This window comes from Scyliorhinus canicula, chromosome 22 (assembly GCF_902713615.1).
Source record: "Scyliorhinus canicula chromosome 22, sScyCan1.1, whole genome shotgun sequence".
Taxonomy (NCBI): domain Eukaryota; kingdom Metazoa; phylum Chordata; class Chondrichthyes; order Carcharhiniformes; family Scyliorhinidae; genus Scyliorhinus; species Scyliorhinus canicula.
Window position 1 is genome coordinate 3820419 of NC_052167.1, and position 18160 is coordinate 3838578.

The 18160-nt window shown below is 47.4% G+C and overlaps 2 protein-coding genes across 2 annotated transcripts in view; one reads left to right on the forward strand and one right to left on the reverse strand.

Moving 5' to 3' along the window:
* The window catches only part of vsir (V-set immunoregulatory receptor), a 35720-nt gene extending 19735 nt beyond the window's left edge, over positions 1-15985 (forward strand). The window contains exons 3-7 of the mRNA XM_038782959.1: positions 2400-2468; positions 5333-5440; positions 9131-9158; positions 10255-10424; positions 14842-15985. Coding sequence (XP_038638887.1) covers positions 2400-2468; positions 5333-5440; positions 9131-9158; positions 10255-10424; positions 14842-14867 — 401 coding nt within the window. The 3' untranslated portion in view covers positions 14868-15985. The remainder of the gene's footprint in view (positions 1-2399; positions 2469-5332; positions 5441-9130; positions 9159-10254; positions 10425-14841) is intronic.
* Positions 1-18160, reverse strand: part of cdh23 (cadherin-related 23) — a 285383-nt gene that overhangs the window by 102602 nt on the left and 164621 nt on the right. The window lies entirely within an intron of this gene.

The window sequence follows — 18160 nt, forward strand, 5'->3', positions numbered from 1 at the left end:
ATTACTAGTCCAGTGATATTATCTCTAGGCTACTATTTCCCCCTAATGTAGCCCGTTAACCCTGGTGAAATGTCCCAAAGTGCTTCACTGTAACATTAACAAACAACATTTGACACCAAGCTACTCGAGGAGATTTATGAAGGCAGGTGACCGAGTGGTTAGTTAAAGGGGTAGGTGGGTCAACAGCAACTACTATGGTTGGACTGGGTAACCTCCCTTGTCACTTTGTAAAGTGATGTGGAGATGCCGGCGTTGGACTGGGGTGAGCACAGTAAGAAGTCTTACAACACCAGGTTAAAGTCCAACAGGTTTGTTTCAAACACGAGCTTTCGGAGCACGGCTCCTTCTTCAGGTGAATGGAAAGGCTTGTTCCAGAAATGTTTATATAGACACAGTCAGAGATGCCCCGGAATGCGAGCACCTGCAGGCAATCAAATCATCAAAGATGCAGAGAGAGAGGTAACTCCAGGTTAAAGAGGTGTGAATTGTCCCAAGCCAGTTCAGTCGGTAGGCCTCTGCAAGTCCAGGCTTGTTGGTGGGGGCCGAATGTAATGCGACATGAATCCCAGATCCCGGTTGAGTCCGCATTCATGCGTGCGGAACTTAGCTATAAGTGTCCCAAGCCAGTTCAGTCGGTAGGCCTCTGCAAGTCCAGGCTTGTTGGTGGGGGCCGAATGTAATGCGACATGAATCCCAGATCCCGGTTGAGTCCGCATTCATGCGTGCGGAACTTAGCTATAAGTGTCCCAAGCCAGTTCAGTCGGTAGGCCTCTGCAAGTCCAGGCTTGTTGGTGGGGGCCGAATGTAATGCGACATGAATCCCAGATCCCGGTTGAGTCCGCATTCATGCGTGCGGAACTTAGCTATAAGTGTCCCTTATAGCTAAGGAACTTATAGCTAAGTTCCGCACGCATGAATGCGGACTCAACCGGGATCTGGGATTCATGTCGCATTACATTCGGCCCCCACCAACAAGCCTGGACTTGCAGAGGCCTACCGACTGAACTGGCTTGGGACAATTCACACCTCTTTAACCTGGAGTTACCTCTCTCTCTGCATCTTTGATGATTTGATTGCCTGCAGGTGCTCGCATTCCGGGGCATCTCTGACTGTGTCTATATAAACATTTCTGGAACAAGCCTTTCCATTCACCTGAAGAAGGAGCCGTGCTCCGAAAGCTCGTGTTTGAAACAAACCTGTTGGACTTTAACCTGGTGTTGTAAGACTTCTTACTTTGTAAAGTGGCACACCACACGGCCAGGTGTTCCCCTGAACTGAATCAAAAATCTGTCAATGAATGAAGGTGTTAAGCTAAATATGGCTAATGGTATCTCAGCTACCCTGCTGTAAATGTCCCATTTATACATCAACAGAGCCAGATGCGGCTCGAGAGTTATCGCCTTTCATACCTCAATACAATTCAGCACCTGAAGGTGGACGTAGCACAATATAGCTGTCAGCACGATTCAGGGCGAGACTTCCTACTTCTGACACAATCACTGAGCTCCGCCAACAGTGCACCTGGAATATTAGACATTGGTATAGGGGTCACGACAGATCAAACTAGCTTCTATGTTGGTGGAGAGGAAGAATCCTCTTCTCCCCTGCCCTGAAAGAGAAAGACCATGTTTGATCAGAGTCCCAACCATCTCCTCCATGACCGCCTAGCTCTCTCCGCTCCCAATGAACAATCCCTGTTTCTGCGGCATTCTTTCCACCCTGACGAAGTGGAAACCTGCAGGCTGATCCCCTGTTAGTGCTCAGAGTTGCAGCAAAAGGTTAAAGGCACTCAAGACACTTCAGCCTTCAGGGTTTCATGAAGGTACAAGGGAGACCGAAGCAAACAGAAAGCTCTTTTAAGTTACTCAATCGCAAGACAAGAAGAGTACACAGGTGTGAAGAGTACACCGGTATAAATGTTACTCCTATTACACCTATTTCTTAGCCCACATTTATCCCTCAACCAGCAACACTGGAATCGATTACCTAGTTATTTACTACATTGCTGTTTTGGGATCTGGCTGTGCAAAATTTGACTTCAAAGTGTTAGTGACAACTCTTGAAAAATAAATTGTGTTTGGGAGATTGGGGTCATGAAAAGCGCCATACAAATGCCCGTTCTTTGCTTCTTTTGAACTGGCAAAAGGGGAAAACATAGTTATTGGGAAGTAAGTTTTTTGCACAAAGCATCATCAAGCTGGATGTTTTGCCAATAAGGGGAGTGGAGGCAAAATATCTGGAATTATTTGAGAGTCAGTCAGGTAGAAGGTTAGAAGACAGAAGCTGGATGTGTTAAATGGCCTACCTTGTTTGGAATTACCTCGTGTGTATCTGAAGAGACCAATGCCTATTTCGGACGCTGAACTGCTGCAATGTTCTTTTTTTAAAAAAAAACCCAGGAAATGGAACTCACACCTCCAATCAAAAGTGTACTTTTCGCGATCCAAGCCCAGAATCAGACACAGAAGGTAAGATATTTACTCTCCTAATTTATTTTGTGACTACCTATTCCTTCTGAACCTCTCTGTAGCCTTTGAATGGGGTTGGCCACCTCACTCTTCCTCTGGGAATTGCATTTACTGAGTTTGTTCCGCTTGTCCCCATCCGAGCATCTCCTGCAGCGGCTCCTCTTCCTGTCCCTGCACTGTTGCACTCCAGGATCCTCGATTGATCCCTCCTCTTCCCTCACACCTGTGCTTCCCCCGAGTAATACCAGCTGCGGACATCGGGCAAGCAGCTACACAGACATTGACGACAACCAGCTCTACTTCTCCATCAACTCCATCAAACTGTCCACTAAGACCGTGCTGGGCTGGTTCCATCCAGTCTGTGCCAGCTCTTTTCAAGAGCAATCTAGTTAGTTCAAATCCCCTCATCCCCCCCCCCCCCCCCTCTCCCCCCCACTATATTCCTGGGATTTCTTTCTCCTTCAAGTTTCCATCCAAATCTCTTTGAAAGGTAATATTGAACTGTGCCTAACCTCTAATCTGGTAACGTATTCCAAATTCTAACCACTTGCTGCATAAGGAAGCGTGTCAACCTGTCACACTGGCTTTTGAAATCCGTTCCCTCTGGTTATGGACCCTTCAGACAGTGAAAGCAGTTTCTCTTTATTGACTGCAGCTGAACGATTTTAAAGACCACTATTCAATTTCATCTTAACCTTCTCAGTTCTGAGGAGAACAGTGAGCCACAATTTCGCTGCAGGTATACACCAGGAGCGCCCAAAAGCTGCCATCATCTTTAGCACAGACACAAACTCCGTCATCTGACAAAGTGACCTGTTGGCAGCCGAGGGACTGTCAGCTGATCTCCTGACCCCAGCGCACGGGGCCGAGATTACAACAGCGTCACATCAAGTGGGAAACCTCTGCTTCATTGCGCACATTAGGACATATTCGCTGGTTTAAGTATTCTCAACAAGATGTCACAATTACGAGGAAGATTTCTATATGTGTGCATTTTCAGACCTTACTTTGGAACTTGTTAAGATCCGGGATCAGACCCCGTTTGTTAGAACATCGGACAAGAACCCCAGACACCTTTTTTTAAATTTGTAAAACTGTTGGGAAAGGATACTTCACTCCAGGGTGATACCACTGACCAATCGCTATCTTTTATATTAAGCCAAATGTTATTCTAAGCCAAAACATTATCACAGCAAATAGCTTTTCAATTAACAGTTAAACAATTGGAATCATATCATAGAATCAGAGAATTTACAGTGCAGAAGGAGGCCGTTCGGCCCATCGAGTCTGCACCGGCCCGTGGAAAGAGTACCCCACTTAAACCCACGACTCCACCCGATCCCCGTAATCCAATAAGCCCACCTAACCTTTTGCACACTAGGGAGCAATTTTTCGTGGCCAATCCACCATCTTTGGACTGCAGGAGGAAACCGGAGCACCCGGAAGAAACCCACGCAGACATGGGGAGAAAGTGCAAACTCCACACAGACAGTCACCCGAGGCTGAAACTGAACCCGGGACCCTGGGGCTACACGTACATGATTGAAATGAATTATGCCCTCACTTTTACAGCATCTTAATTACACCATTACAGACACACGGTCTGCCTGTATGTTAAACGAGGATTTAAAAAGATTACAACAACAGATATATATCTTGACCCAAGCTTTTAATATTACTGAAACAGATATATATTACATATAATCTATAAAATATAATAAATATAAAAATTTCCTCTATTCATCACAAATGAATATTTTTTTCTGAAGCACATGAGAAGTTGGTAGGTTCTAAAATATTTACTCTGTATTGCGTTTTGGGTCTCAGTATTATACTCCCATAGAATCCCTCCAGTGTAGAAGGAGGCCCTTCAGCCCATCTGAAAGAGCACCCTACCTAGGCCCACAGCTCACCCTATCCCCAAAACCTGCATATCCCTGTATACTAAGGGGCAATTTAACACGGCCAATCCACCTAACCCGCACATTTTAGGACCGTGGGAGGAAACCGGAGCACCCGGAGGAAACCCACACGGGGAGAAGGTGCAAACTCCACACAGTCACCCGAGGCTGAAATTGAAACTGGATCCCTGGCGCTGTGAGGCAGCAGTGCTAACAGGGGCTGGTTTAGCACAGTGGGGTAAACAGCTGGCTTGTAATGCAGAACAATGCCAGCCGCGCGGGTTCAATTCCCGTACCAGCCTCCCCGGAATGTGGCGACTGGGGGCTTTTCACAGTAACTTCATTGAAGCCGACTTGTGACAATAAGCAATCATTATTATTATTATTGTTAACCACTGTGCCACTATGCGCCCCATGTTGGAACTCTTCAGAATGACTCAACAAAACTAAAAAAAGTCGACACTGTAAACAAAAATTAATGACAGGTCGCCTCAATGAAACAAGATATTACTCAATGCGGTACCTTTAAACCACAATTATCTATTCCACATCATTAATGCTGCATATCTAATGGATCAAGTATCTGTCTAACCCAGCCTTGAATATATATATTCAGTTACCCAGCCTTCCCTTCTCTCTCTGGAAGAGAACTCCACAGGCTGATGACACTTAAGAAGAAACTTCTCCTCATCTCAATCTTAATTGGGAGACCCCTTATTTTTAAACTGTTTCAGATATCCCCACGAGGGGAAACCTTCTCTCAGCATCTACCCTGTCAAGCCCCCAAAACTGGGCTAACTGGATAGCTCTACTACAGACACGATGGGCTGAATGGTCCCCCTCAGTGCTGTGGTATCTATTGATCATGCTTCAGATGTTTTTACTCCTCACGTCAATGGCTGTACGTGTGACTATGGTGTAACCCACATTGATTAACCCTTCCTTTTTGGATTATCTCCCCAGTCACAGCTGCTGCTCTGGCCACTATGGGATGTGTGATCGGCATCTTGTCCCTGCCTTTGATTATGCTGCTGATTTACAAACAGAGGGAAGGTGCAGCCACCAGGAGAAGTGAGTGAACGACCACCGCGTGGGTTCAGCAGCTCTGCAAATCACAGGGTTAATACTGAGAATAGAAGTAAATGGAAACCTTTTAGAAAAGTGCACCACTCTGGACTGATGTTGATACTTAGGGCAAGGTGAATACTTCACACAGTTGCTACCCAGTGGTTACTGATGTACAGGATGTCCACTGACTTACAGCAACACCCTGCAAATACTGATGTATTCCTAGGGAATCATTGCAGTTTGTTCACTGTCTCCCAGGACACCCCCTGCAATTGTTCTCACGCTCACGGCACCCCCCTTCAATGTTTGCCGTCCTCTCAAGCACATCTTTGTGTATTTCTGCTTTATTTCCCTGTGAAGCTTTTTTTTTTACTTAGTTCATGCGAAGTGGGCATCGCTGGCTGGACCAGCATTTCCTGCCCAACTCTAATTGCCTTTGAACTGAGGGGCTTACTCAGCCATTTAAGAGGGCAGTTAAGTGTCAACCACATTACTGAGGATCTGGAGCCACATGTAGGCCGGTCCAGGTAAGGGTAACACATTTCCTTCCCGAATAAACCAGATGGGTTTTCACAACAACCGATGATAGTTTCATGGTCACCATTAGACTTTTAATTCCAGATTCTTATTGAATTCAAATTCCACCATAATGTTCTGTAGGCTGGCCGATATGAATGATGCACAACAGAACATCTTCCTTAAATAATTTATGACGAACCAACTGCGTGGTAAAGATAACTGGAATAAATAACAAACTACTGACATTAACTATCATAGAGCGACTGCAAAATAAGTCTATCCACCGACACCACTTACTCCCAACTACCTCGAGGCACAGAGCTGCATGGTAGACTTACACTGCCACCTGCTGGTCGGAGGTTGTGTATAACTGTACAGAATTGCTTTATGCAAATCACACTGCTCTCGTAGGATTCGAACCCAAGTCACCAGAGCATTAACCCTGGTTCAATGGATTACGAGTACAGTGATAATACCACTATGCCATTGCCTCCCCTGAAGCTGAGCAGAAACTAGTGACCATTTTTCTGCATTGGTGCCACTGTGCAGCAACAGGTTATCTGCTTCTATTTCTGGTGCCTGAGTGACAGGAAAATCGACTTTAACACCAGTTACTTCTGAAAATGAGGTTGAGTGACATCAAACTCGAAGGGCTCTCCTGTTTACAGTAATGGACGTCTCCAAATTTAATCAAACCAAGAGATGTGCATTCATATCGAACCCTCACCTCGAACCAAAATCTTCCAGGGAGTGGCGAGCACTGTTGGGTTGCCACTCTGATTTTCTTCAACACACGAGTGCATCACACTGCCCGCGAGAACCCCCAATTCCCGGCTTCTCCAGAAATGCAGAGCCTAACTGAACTGGCTCGCTGCTTCTTCGTAGTGCTGGATCATCGAGGGATGACGAGCCACCGCCCCTTTTTACAGCCCCAACCGCCATATTCCTGTTAAGTGTTTGAGACATTTAAACTCTTTACGGCAGTTAGTACTGTTAATAGGGAGCGTGGCTCGTTTCCTCCCAATGATCCAGGGTCATGAGGAAATCTCGGGACATTTAAAGTTTCCTTGAAAAGGTAAGTGGGCAAGGGGCTAGAGTGGGCAAGGGGCTAGAGTGGGCAAGGGGCTAGAGTGGGCAAGGGGCTAGAGTGGGCAAGGGGCTAGAGTGGGCAAGGGGCTAGAGTGGGCAAGGGGCTAGGGTGGGCAAGGGGCTAGGGTGGGCAAGGGGCTAGAGTGGGCAAGGGGCTAGAGTGGAAGGTTAAGGGCGCAAGGTGGGTAAGGGGATAGAGTCGGTAGGGCAAAGGGTGTGTAACGTTAGTGGGTAAGGGGGTAGATTGTGGAAGGTTAAGGGCGTAAGGTGGGTAAGTGGGTAGAGTGGGTAAGGGTGAAGGGTGAAGGGTGTGGAAGGTTAAGTGGGTAAGGGGGTAGAATGGGTTGGAGTGGTGGTCAGGTTTGGGGGGAATCGGGTAGTTGGGGGCGTCAGGTGGTGGGGTTGAATCATCGCAGGTCGGTGGCGGTGCAGAGGGTCGGGGGTAGTCAGGGTGGGGGGGGGTAGTCAGAACGTAGGGGAGGGGGCTAGTCAGATCAAGTTGGGAGGGGTGGGGTAAATCAGGAGTTAGAGTAGGTTTTTTTTAAACAGTCCAACATTCCCTGGGTAACTATCCAGATAAATGGGAACCAGCTGAAGTTTGCGACTCTAACTCAAGAGTTGGAGACTTTTTTGGAGGGTCTTAGGGAGCAGGGGTACTGCCGATCGGAAGTTCAAACTTCCTGGGCTATTTCCATGGTGTCAGTGTGTCGAGATCTAGGAGGGGCAGCACGATAGCACAAGTGATTAGCACTGTGGCTTCACAGTGCCAGGGTCCCAGGTTCAATTCCCCGCTGGGTCACTGTCTGTGAGGAGTCTGCACGTTCTCCCCGTGTCTGCGTGGGTTTCCTCCGGGTGCTCCGGTTTCCTCCCACAGTCCAAAGATGTGCAGGTTAGATGAAACAATGAAAAAAATGAAGATCGCTTATTGTCACGAGTAGGCTTCAATGAAGTTACTGTGAAAAGCCCCTAGTCGCCACATTCCGGCGCCTGTCCGGGGAGGCTGGTACGGGAATCGAACCGTGCTGCTGGCCTGCTTGGTCTGCTTTTAAAAGCCAGCGATTTAGCTGAGTGAGCTAAACCAGCCCCTATGATGGATTGGCCATGCTAAATTGCCCTTAGTGACGAAAAAGATTAGGAGGGGTTATTGGGTTACGGGGATAGGGGTGAAGTGAGGACTTAAGTGGGTCGGTGCAGATGGGCCGAATGGCCTCCTTCTGCACTGTATGTTCTATGTTCTTAAAAAAAAAAAGCGGTCCCATTATACATTCGGAGTCTGGACACTTGTGTTTCAGATCTCGCACTTTACACATAACAAACAACGCAGGGAATTCTGTCTCTGTAACTTTGGTAAACGGGGCGTCCATTTTATACACAGCAAGATGCCACATTTAGCAGCAAGTTAGATCAGGAATGAGTGGCTAATCTGACTCTGCTGGTGTTGGCGGAGTGAAGGATGTTCTTGTTCATAAGTGTCTGATATCCCCCTGAATAATCACAAGAGACAGGCTTGAAGCTGTATTGCTTGCACAGCAGCTTCTTAAGGCTGCACTGCAATCAACGTCAGCCTAATTAAGAACGCTCACATTTGTGGTTCGACTGTGGGAGAAAGCTGAACCTAGTCAGCGTAATTTAATAGGTAATGTCCCCACCAGCACAATAGAAATAGCAGAGGTTTCAGCAGCTGACGATTGTAATCTGACAGCCTACAAAACTTTCCTGCTCCTCCTCCTCCTCACTGTCTGATGACACAGCCAGAGTGTACAGGGCAAGCTGCTGTCAGCAATAATCGGCAAAAAATTACGGGCGGAAACAGACGTTTAACCTGTAATGGAATAGCACAGAAAAGGGGAAGTCAGATACGCGTAAGACAGCAATGAATAGAAGTCTTTGATGGTAGGCTGAAGGAAGAAGCCTCAAGTGGAACATCAATATCGACACAGACCAGCTGGGCTAAATGGCCTGGTTCTGGTCTCTACACTCAATGTAACTCATGCCAAGTTATAAAACTTTAAACTTTTTGTGCCGGCCCTACAGCACACGTTTCGATTTCTTCACAGTCTTACCTCACTTTTTCTCTCATTGCAGGAGCCCATGAGCTTGTCCGAATGGATAGGTATGTTCTTTTATCCTCAGTTTCTTTCTGCGGAACTTTAGGGAACAATCTCCTGTGCTTTTTTGCCCTGTTGCACAGGATATGGTCAAGGTCCCAGAACTTAAGTCAGTGCAAGGCAGCTTGTCCGCCAGGAGGTACTTACAGTGGAGGTTGGGGAAGGTTCAAGAGATGAATCTTACTTTTAACTTTATTTCTCTCCAGTTACCACACGGCCTCAGCAACTGTTTTGTTTGTGGAGTGGATCTGCACTGGGGTGGGTTAGGGGAAGAGGATCACCCTAGACTACTCTCCTAACTTTTAGGGGCAGCGCGGTAGCATGGTGGTTAGCATAAATGCTTCACAGCTCCAGGGTCCCAGGTTCGATTCCCGGCTGGGTCACTGTCTGTGTGGAGTCTGCACGTCCTCCCCCTGTGTGCGTGGGTTTCCTCCGGGTGCTCCGGTTTCCTCCCACAGTCCAAAGATGTGCGGGTTAAGTGGATTGGCCATGATAAATTGCCCGTAGTGTCCTTAAAAGTAAGGTTAAGGGGGGGTTGTTGGGTTACGGGTATAGGGTGGATACGTGGGTTTGAGTAGGGTGATCATTGCTCGGCACAACATCGAGGGCCGAAGGGCCTGTTCTGTGCTGTACTGTTCTACTGTTCTAAGAGTGATGGAGTTCTTTCTGCAGGATAGCTCTACACCCTCTGGTTAATGCAGAGTGCCCCCAGGACCAGTCCACAACTTGCTGCTTCCATTATCGTCACTGCTCTTTGCTTCTCCACCATTGGTGCGTCTGGTTTTAAATAGCCTGGAAGTTAGATCAACACAGTTGACCAATTTGCTCCTCAATCGCAAGGCGAGTAGGAATTTGAGCTCGGTGTTAGCTGTCGTGCTCTTTGGGTTTAGAGTTTACCGACAACACTGGATGCCCAGCAAAATAAAAGAAAATTAGCCAGTAACAATGTCCTTTGAAACGAGAGATAAATGATGCAGGAAATTGGGAACATGGCCCTGAAATGATCAAATCTGCCTCGCACTAATTGGGAGATTAAAATAAGCTCAGATTCAAAACAAGTGAGGGAGAGACTCAGTGACCTTTGTTTTTCCTGGTTTACAGCGAGGCTATAGGTGTGGAGAATCCGGTATTCGAGGAAATTCCAAGTCCGGACGTGAAACCACGAGCACCGGCCATCAGCCGGCTTCTGTCAGAGTCCGATCGCCATCTCCTCTCTGAACCCAACACTCCACTTTCTCCAGAAACTACGCCACGATTCTTTCCAACACTCGGTTAGTTTACGTTCTTCCCTCTAACATGTTACAGAAACTGTCGTGTGTGTCTCGGGCAGCTACCAATGGACTTTCCTGTAACTGTCCCACTTGGGCAGCCTCGGAATTCTATGGCTCAGGTGGAGGGCACTCTGACCACTGATTCTGGGGGTGGGCTGTGGGGAGGGTTCAAGTCCCACTCCAGGAAACACTAGCACATAAATCTACTCCGACAGTCCCAGAAGGAGCCAATGCCGGGGACCAGTTTAGCTCACTCGGCTGGACGGCTGGTTCGTGATGCAGAGCGAGGCCAGCAGCGCGGGTTCAATTCCCTCACCGGCTGAGGTTGTTCATGAAGGGCACCTTCTCAATTTCGCCCCTCGCCTGAGGTGTGGTGATCCTCGGGTTAAATCACCACCAGTAAGGTCTCCCCCTTAAAGGCCTTATCTGAGACTATGGCGACTTTACCTTACTGAGGGAGTGCTACACTAAATGAAATGAAATGAAAATCGCTTATTGTCACGAGTAGGCTTCAATGAAGTTACTGTGAAAAGCCCCTAGTCGCCACATTCCGGCGCCTGTTCGAGGAGGCTGGTACGGGAATCGAACCGTGCTGCTGGCCTGCCTTGGTCTGCTTTCAAAGCCAGCGATTTAGCCCCGTGTGCTAAACCAGCCCCACTATTGAGGGTTCTGCCTCTCAGATGAGATGTCAGGTGGCTGTAAATTAGAAAATGAGGCAGAGAGAGGCAGGGAAAGGAAGAGTGAGACAGGGAGGAGGAAAGAGAGAACATAGAATCAAGAATCATAGAATTTACAGTGCAGGAGAAGGAGGCCATTCGGCCCATCGTGTCTGCATGGGCCCTTGGAATGAGTATTCCATTTTAGCCCACGCTCCCAACCTATCCCCGTAACCCAGTAACCTCACCTAACCTTTTTGGACACTAATTTAGCATGGCCAATCCTCCTAACCTGCACACCTTTGGACTGTGGGAGGAAACCCACGCAGACACGAGGAGAAGGTGCAGACTCCACACGGGCAGTGACCCAAGCCAGAAATCTAACCCGGGACTCTGGAGCTGTGAAGCAACAGTGCTACCCACTATGCTACCGTGCTGCCCCTAACTGTAGTGGTTAGCATAATTGCTTCACAGTTCCAGGGTCCCAGTTTCGATTCCCGCCTTGGGTCACTGTCTGTGTGGAGTCTGCACATCCTCCCCGTGTGTGCGTGGGTTTCCTCCGGGTGCTCCGGTTTCCTCCCACAGTCCAAAGATGTGCAGGTTAGGTGGATTGGCCATGGTAAATTGCCCTTGGTGTCCGAAATTGCCCTCAGTGTTGGGTGGGATTACTGGTTATGGGTATAGGGTGGGGGTGTGGGCTTGGGTAGGGTGCTCTTTCCAAGAGCGAGTGCAGACTCGATGGGCCGAATGGCCTCCTTCTGCACTGTAAATTCTATGAAAGTTGCCATGAAACATTTTTCAAACTTGCTCGAACATTTTTAACCTACTTGTTGAAGAGTGAAGGATCGGTACGGAGTCACAGTGGTTAGCACTGCTGCCTCACAATGCCATTGACCTATCTTCAGTTCCAGATTTGGGTGACTGTCTGTGTGGAGTTGGCATTTTCTCCCAGTGTCTGCGTGGGTTTTCTCCGGGTGCTCCGGTTTCCTCCCGCAGTCCAAAGATCTGAAGGTTAGGTGGATTGGCCCCTTAACGTCCAAAGATGTGCAGGTGGCATCGGGGGAATGGGCGGGGTTATGGGAATATGGCAGTGGAGTGGACCTGGGTAGGGTCCTCCTTCGAAAGGTTGGTGCAGAGTCGATGGGCCGAGTGGCCTCCTTCTGCACTGTAGCGATTCTATGAAAGCGGTAACATTTGATTAAGGAACAGGATTACGCCAGTTCTTAAATTTACATTTGAACTTGCCGAGACCTGTGCATGCCAACACCCACATGAAAGGGTGAAACTACTGCCCTCAGCCAACAGCACCAACTGAGCACGTACCTGGGCTGGCAGTGGCATTGTGGCTAACAACCAGGAGGGTGAGGCTTTGCAAACTAATTAGTGCATCAGGGCACGAAATGGCACGTCAAGCACTGCATAAATGTTAGCTGCATTTCTGGGCCAGCTGAACGGAGAGGATAACAAAAACTCGTGTTTACATCGCGCCTACAAGATAGTTAAAACTTATCGCAGTCACTGCGCACGATGGAGGACAACGATAGCAGGTTTTACATTCTGTGCAGCGATTCTGTTGTACACCTGGTGACCCTTAGCACACAGAGATAGAAACCAGCAAACCACTCGCACCGTGACACACACGCACACATGTACACACACACACTCGATAAAGTAGCAGTAGGTGGAAAATAATTGGCACACTTACAACTTCAATTCTGGAACATAGGACATTGCAGCAAGAAGTGTGAAAATTGTGCGGAGAGAAAAAGTGAGAAACATTTTAAACACTCAAATAGCAGGAAGCACAGGTATTCTGTGCGATGATTAAAACCGCTTCTTTGGTGAGAAACTATCTCACAGCCCCAGGATGTCACGGAACACCACTTCCTGTTAAGAAAACATCAAGTACAAACTGACCGTGGCACTGAAATTTGTAATATTGTTCAACATTTTTGCTTCCACCCCGACGGCAAAAAAGATTCTTACGACATAAATGTGTCACGACATCGGCAATATCCCTCAGCTTCAGTAAGACTGAAAGTAGCTCTTTCATCATTTTTCTCGAATTGAGAAGATGACTCAACGGGCAGCCACCGCCAATGTGGTTGGGGGGGGGGGGGGGGGGGCGGTTTAGCTCAGTTGGCTGGACGGCTGGTTTGTGACGTGGAGGCGATGCCAGCAGCGCGGGTTCAATTCCCGTACCGGCTGAGGTCAACCATGAAATCCCCGCCTTCTACACCTTGCCCCTCGCCTGAGGGGTGGTGACCCTCGGGTTCAACCACCACCAGTCAGCCCTCAGAAACAAAAGGCGTGGGCGGCACGGTGGCTCAGAGGGTTAGCCCTGCTGCCTCACGGCGCTGAGGTCCCAGGTTCGATCCCGGACCTGGGGTCACTGTCCGTGTGGAGTTTGCACATTCTCCCCGTGTTTGCGTGGGTCTCTCCAAACAACCCAAAACGATGGGCAGGGTGGGTGAATTGGCCATGCTAAATTGCCCCTTAATTGGAAAAAAATAATTGGGTATTCTAAATTTATAAAAAAAGACAGAAACAAAAGACCTCTGGGACTGCGGCGATATTTGCTGCAAATATGTTACGCTCATTATTGAACGTTGCTGAAGTTTTTCATCTTGCATTCATCAGGACAAACGCAAGAGTGCCAAATTTCAAACACTGGCAACAAGTTACACTGCAGGGGAAATGGATGCTGATTGGTTGGCAAGTTGGTTCTAATTGGCTATGGCCAATGGAGAAAGCACTGGATAATTAAAAATAAATGTGCAAGAGTTTGCTGCAGGAATCCTGCATATATATGATAGCCTGGCTGCTTTCCCCGTTTTTAATTAAATCTTTAATAAGTTGCTGAGGCAGCATGTTGACGTTGAAGCATCTTCTCAGTTACTTACCCTCTACTGCTAGCCAAATGCTTCTCTCAGGTTGGTAGGCCTTTGGTTGGTTCGTTTGCTGTCCGTAACTGGACATGGAACAAATCTCTATGCCTATTAAGGGAGTGCCCAAGTCAAAATTCCAGGTTAGTGTCAGTTTGCCCCCTCAGGGGTTGGGTTGTTGGCCTCCTGTTTCTCATCCCCCAAAGTGAAAATCCCACGGTGTTTACAACGCTTCAGGACGTGGCAGGGTGGATGTAGCCACAATGTTTCCCCTGCCTGGTGAGTCTAAAACCAGGGGACATAATCTCAGGATGATGGGTTTGCCCATTGAAGGCTGGAAGTGAGGAGGCATTTCGTCACTCAGAGGGTGGTGAATCTTTGCAATTCTCCACCCCTGAGGAAGCTCAATCATTGAACATGTCCAAGACAGAAATCACTAGGTTTCTGGAGACCAATGACATCAAGGGATATGGGGATAGCGCAAAAGAGTGGCAGCAAGGCACATGATCAGCTGTGAGCTCATTGAATGGTGGAGTAGGCTCGATGGGCTGAATGGCCTACTCCTGGCCCTACGTTCATAACAACTTGAGGAAGTGTTATTTTAGCCTTGTGGGCACCAAAGCCGTAGCTTCATGGGAGGGTCCATGCATCGCTGCTGATCTACAGAAAGAATCCACACCCAAAATAACAAGAATAGGCTCACATCTGAACAACTATGATTGAACAACAAATCCTTACACCATCTGGAGATATAATGTTGCTTTGAATGGCTTTGGTCCAATGCTGCTTAATATACAAATATATATATATATTTTAAATTACTTGGGCATTAAACACAGAGGCTGATTCTGCGTTTATTCTATTTTCCTTTGCCAGAACTCGTGCCCGACTCTCCGAAGTGAGGCAGGCAAAAGCTGGCATGTGCCACGTTTGGGATCACGGCTGTTGTGACAGATGAACAGAAGGTGGAACCATCTGACAGAAAACAACAATGAACGGACAAACATTCCACTCATGTAACTTCCAGCAGTTTTATGTAATAATCAGGCTATGTGGGAAATTGCAGACCAAAACTCTGTTTGAAGATCGACTGCGAGTTCAAACCGAGATGCGAATTAAGGAAAATGTAGGAACACATTCTACAAGATCTTTGCTTTAGTGGGAAATTAATATCTTTTGTTGTGTGGGGTAAGTGAACACAATTATTAATCGGCAATACACCAATGTACTTGAGTATATTGGTGCAAGTTGGCTAAATTGCTTACAAAGCTAATTAGCTAGTGTGATGCATGTCTGCCTGTGCATGGAATGTATGTGCAGGCCTCCCCAACTGTGTTCCCTCTCCTCCCCTTCCTGAACCGTGACAACCAGACGTGAACAATCACTGCCTAACACTTGACCCATGTGGACCCTCAAAGCCCAGATTCTGAGTCAGGCCCTGCCGGAAAGGGCAGCCTCACATCAGAGCAGTTAAAAACAGGAGCAGGAGTACACCGTATGACCCTTTGAAAGGCCGCTCTGACATTCAATATAATGAGGGCTGATTGCCGGCCTCGCGCCCAAGATGAAAATCTCGCTCGGACGTGCCCCGTTTGCACGGAGATGATTCAATTGTGTCAAAAAGTGCTCTTTGAAACAAGCACGCTCCTGTGCTGCGACAGTATTTTGTCAGATCGACCTCTCCGGGATGTTGCTTGGCTTTTGTGTTGTCAATGTCGACATGTGCATTTTCCACCCAAACGCACTCAAATGGTTTGGGGTGGGAAGAGGAGGTCTAACAAACCGAGCTCCCGTGGGTTTCTGTACTTACAACACACGTTGAATGATTCACTCCCAAATCTGGCGCAAGTGTGACAACGCTGGCTTCTAAATATTTGGTTTCTTGCCTCATTAAGCAAACGAAGTTCCGCGCAGGGGTAGCTTGCAAAATTGGACGATAGCAGCACTGTGGTTTCAAAGCCAGGCATTTCCAATATGGCATTGTCAAGTCAGAGCAGATAGTATTCCCTATTTAGCGAAATATCACTTTCTAGAACAGTCTCCAGCGGGTTGTACCACTGTGAGCTATAAATATGAACTGTTGTTGGTCAGTATTATGGTTGACATTGATTGTAACATTAATCTTTCTTTTATATATATATATATATATTAATATGACCAAAGAGCACATTTCAATTGATTGCAGCACTTGGGGGTGCCCAGAGTGAACGGAATTCCAGAACGATTGAGACAATCACTGCCTAGTTTTAGAATTAGAAACACATCACCTGGAGCAAAATGCACAGAGTTGCAGATATGCCAACCTGTAACAATGGAGTCCTTTCCTTTCAAACACACATCGTTTGGAGCGCAGCAAAACTTCAATCGATGCCAACGTGCATTGAAATAGCGCCTTTACGAAGCATCCCAGGGCACTTCACATTGCTATCAATCAAAGTTTGGACATGTACCTGCATTGGACGTAGCTTCAAAGTAGCGTCACGAAGGAGGGAGGGAGGGAAGTAGGGAGGGTGGGGGGTGGGGTGGGGGTGGGGGGGAGAAATTTAAGGAGAGAAGTTCAGAGCTTAAGGGCCGAGAGAGCAGGTAGCACGGCCGCCGGTGCTGCGGTATTGGAAATCAGGGTGCGTGAGAGGCCAGAGTTCGAGGAGCACAGAACTGGGGGAGATGACACAGCTGGGGAGGGGGTGAAGTTGGTGGGGCATGAGAATGATGGAAGGAATTTGGTCACAATTAAAAACGGAGGTGTGTAGCGTATGCTCTGTAATACGCTAAGGTGCGTAGAATAATTGTTGATCGGTGTTGGCCAGGTGTGGCTAGCAACTATTTTTATAGAAAGCTGGGGTTGTATGTGCAAAGATAAGGGCTTCTTTCCTCAGAGCAACATGTTGTTTAGTTTCATAACAGCAGCAGTCTGCACTGCAGACCACTTCAGCAAGAGGACAAGTAAACACATCATTTAGATCTGAAAGCAGGGAAAGAAAGGGTTTTTTGTTGTTGTGTTATTCCACTAGAGGCGGCATCGCAATGATGTCCTCCTGGCGAGGAGCCTCACCTGTGGAAACACATCATTGGCAGCCTGGATGTGCAGTGTAGAGCTACCATCAGGAATGTAAAAACTGAGAATATCTTGGATTAAAGTTCAAATTTTTAGACCAACTATTGTTACCTGGAATGTGCTCCCTGAAAGGGTGGTGGAAGAAAGTTCAATAGTAACTTTCAAGAAGGGAATTTGATAAATACTCCAAGTGGAAAAATATGCAGGGCTACAAGAACAGGACTAATCAAATGTTCTCTTCCAAAGAGCTGCCACAAATATGATGGGCCAAATGGCCTCCTTTGGTGCTGAATCATTCTTTGATTCTATAATCGCTGTAAAGTGACACAATTCTTCCTGTTAACATCTTAGCCCATTCTAGAAAAATTATAGACGTTTTGAAATGAACCCAATTCAACATTTGAAAACTTTACTACTGATTAGTTTGTTGCCATTCTTCGAGAAAAGGGCCCGGTGTGAGGAGGAAGGGAAGAGTGTACACCTCCTTGTAATCCAGCAGGGATTCTGCGTGACAATTCTACCTGCAGATCTACGCAGCCCCAAACTGTAACCCCGACAATGGGACCGAACGCACGTGAAAAGTGCCAAGGCTGCTAGACCAACATCACCAAGATCAAATCCGTTATTTAAACTAAATTCAGAAACCAAAATATCGAACACACATAGCAGGGTTCTGTTATGCCTTTAAGCCTTAGAAAGTAAAAAGATCATGAAAACACCTTGCACCCTAAGGTCGGTCAATGAAACATTGGTTATCGGTAATCAGCAGTGCACCAGCTTTGAGCTGCAAAGATCAGTTTTTACTCGCGGTTCTTGCAGATGAGGTTAACATCGATTTCAAAGAGGGAGCAACATTATTAGCTTTGTGCAAGATTACCATCAAGAGGCACATCAATGCTCAACAGTAAACATCGAGGATGTTGGTTCACAGAGTGTGATTTGAGCTGGTGACCACGTTGGCAGCCACCCCACAGCTCGCCCCTGTCAGCCATTTCCTTCTTCGAGCTGCTTACCCCACAGGTTGACCATAGAGTCAAAGGCAAAACCTGCACGTGCCTCGCACCAGGACTGAAAACCGATAGACGTACAGCAGATCCCCCAGCATGAGCACAGAGGGGAAAAAAGGAAACAGGTTGGTGC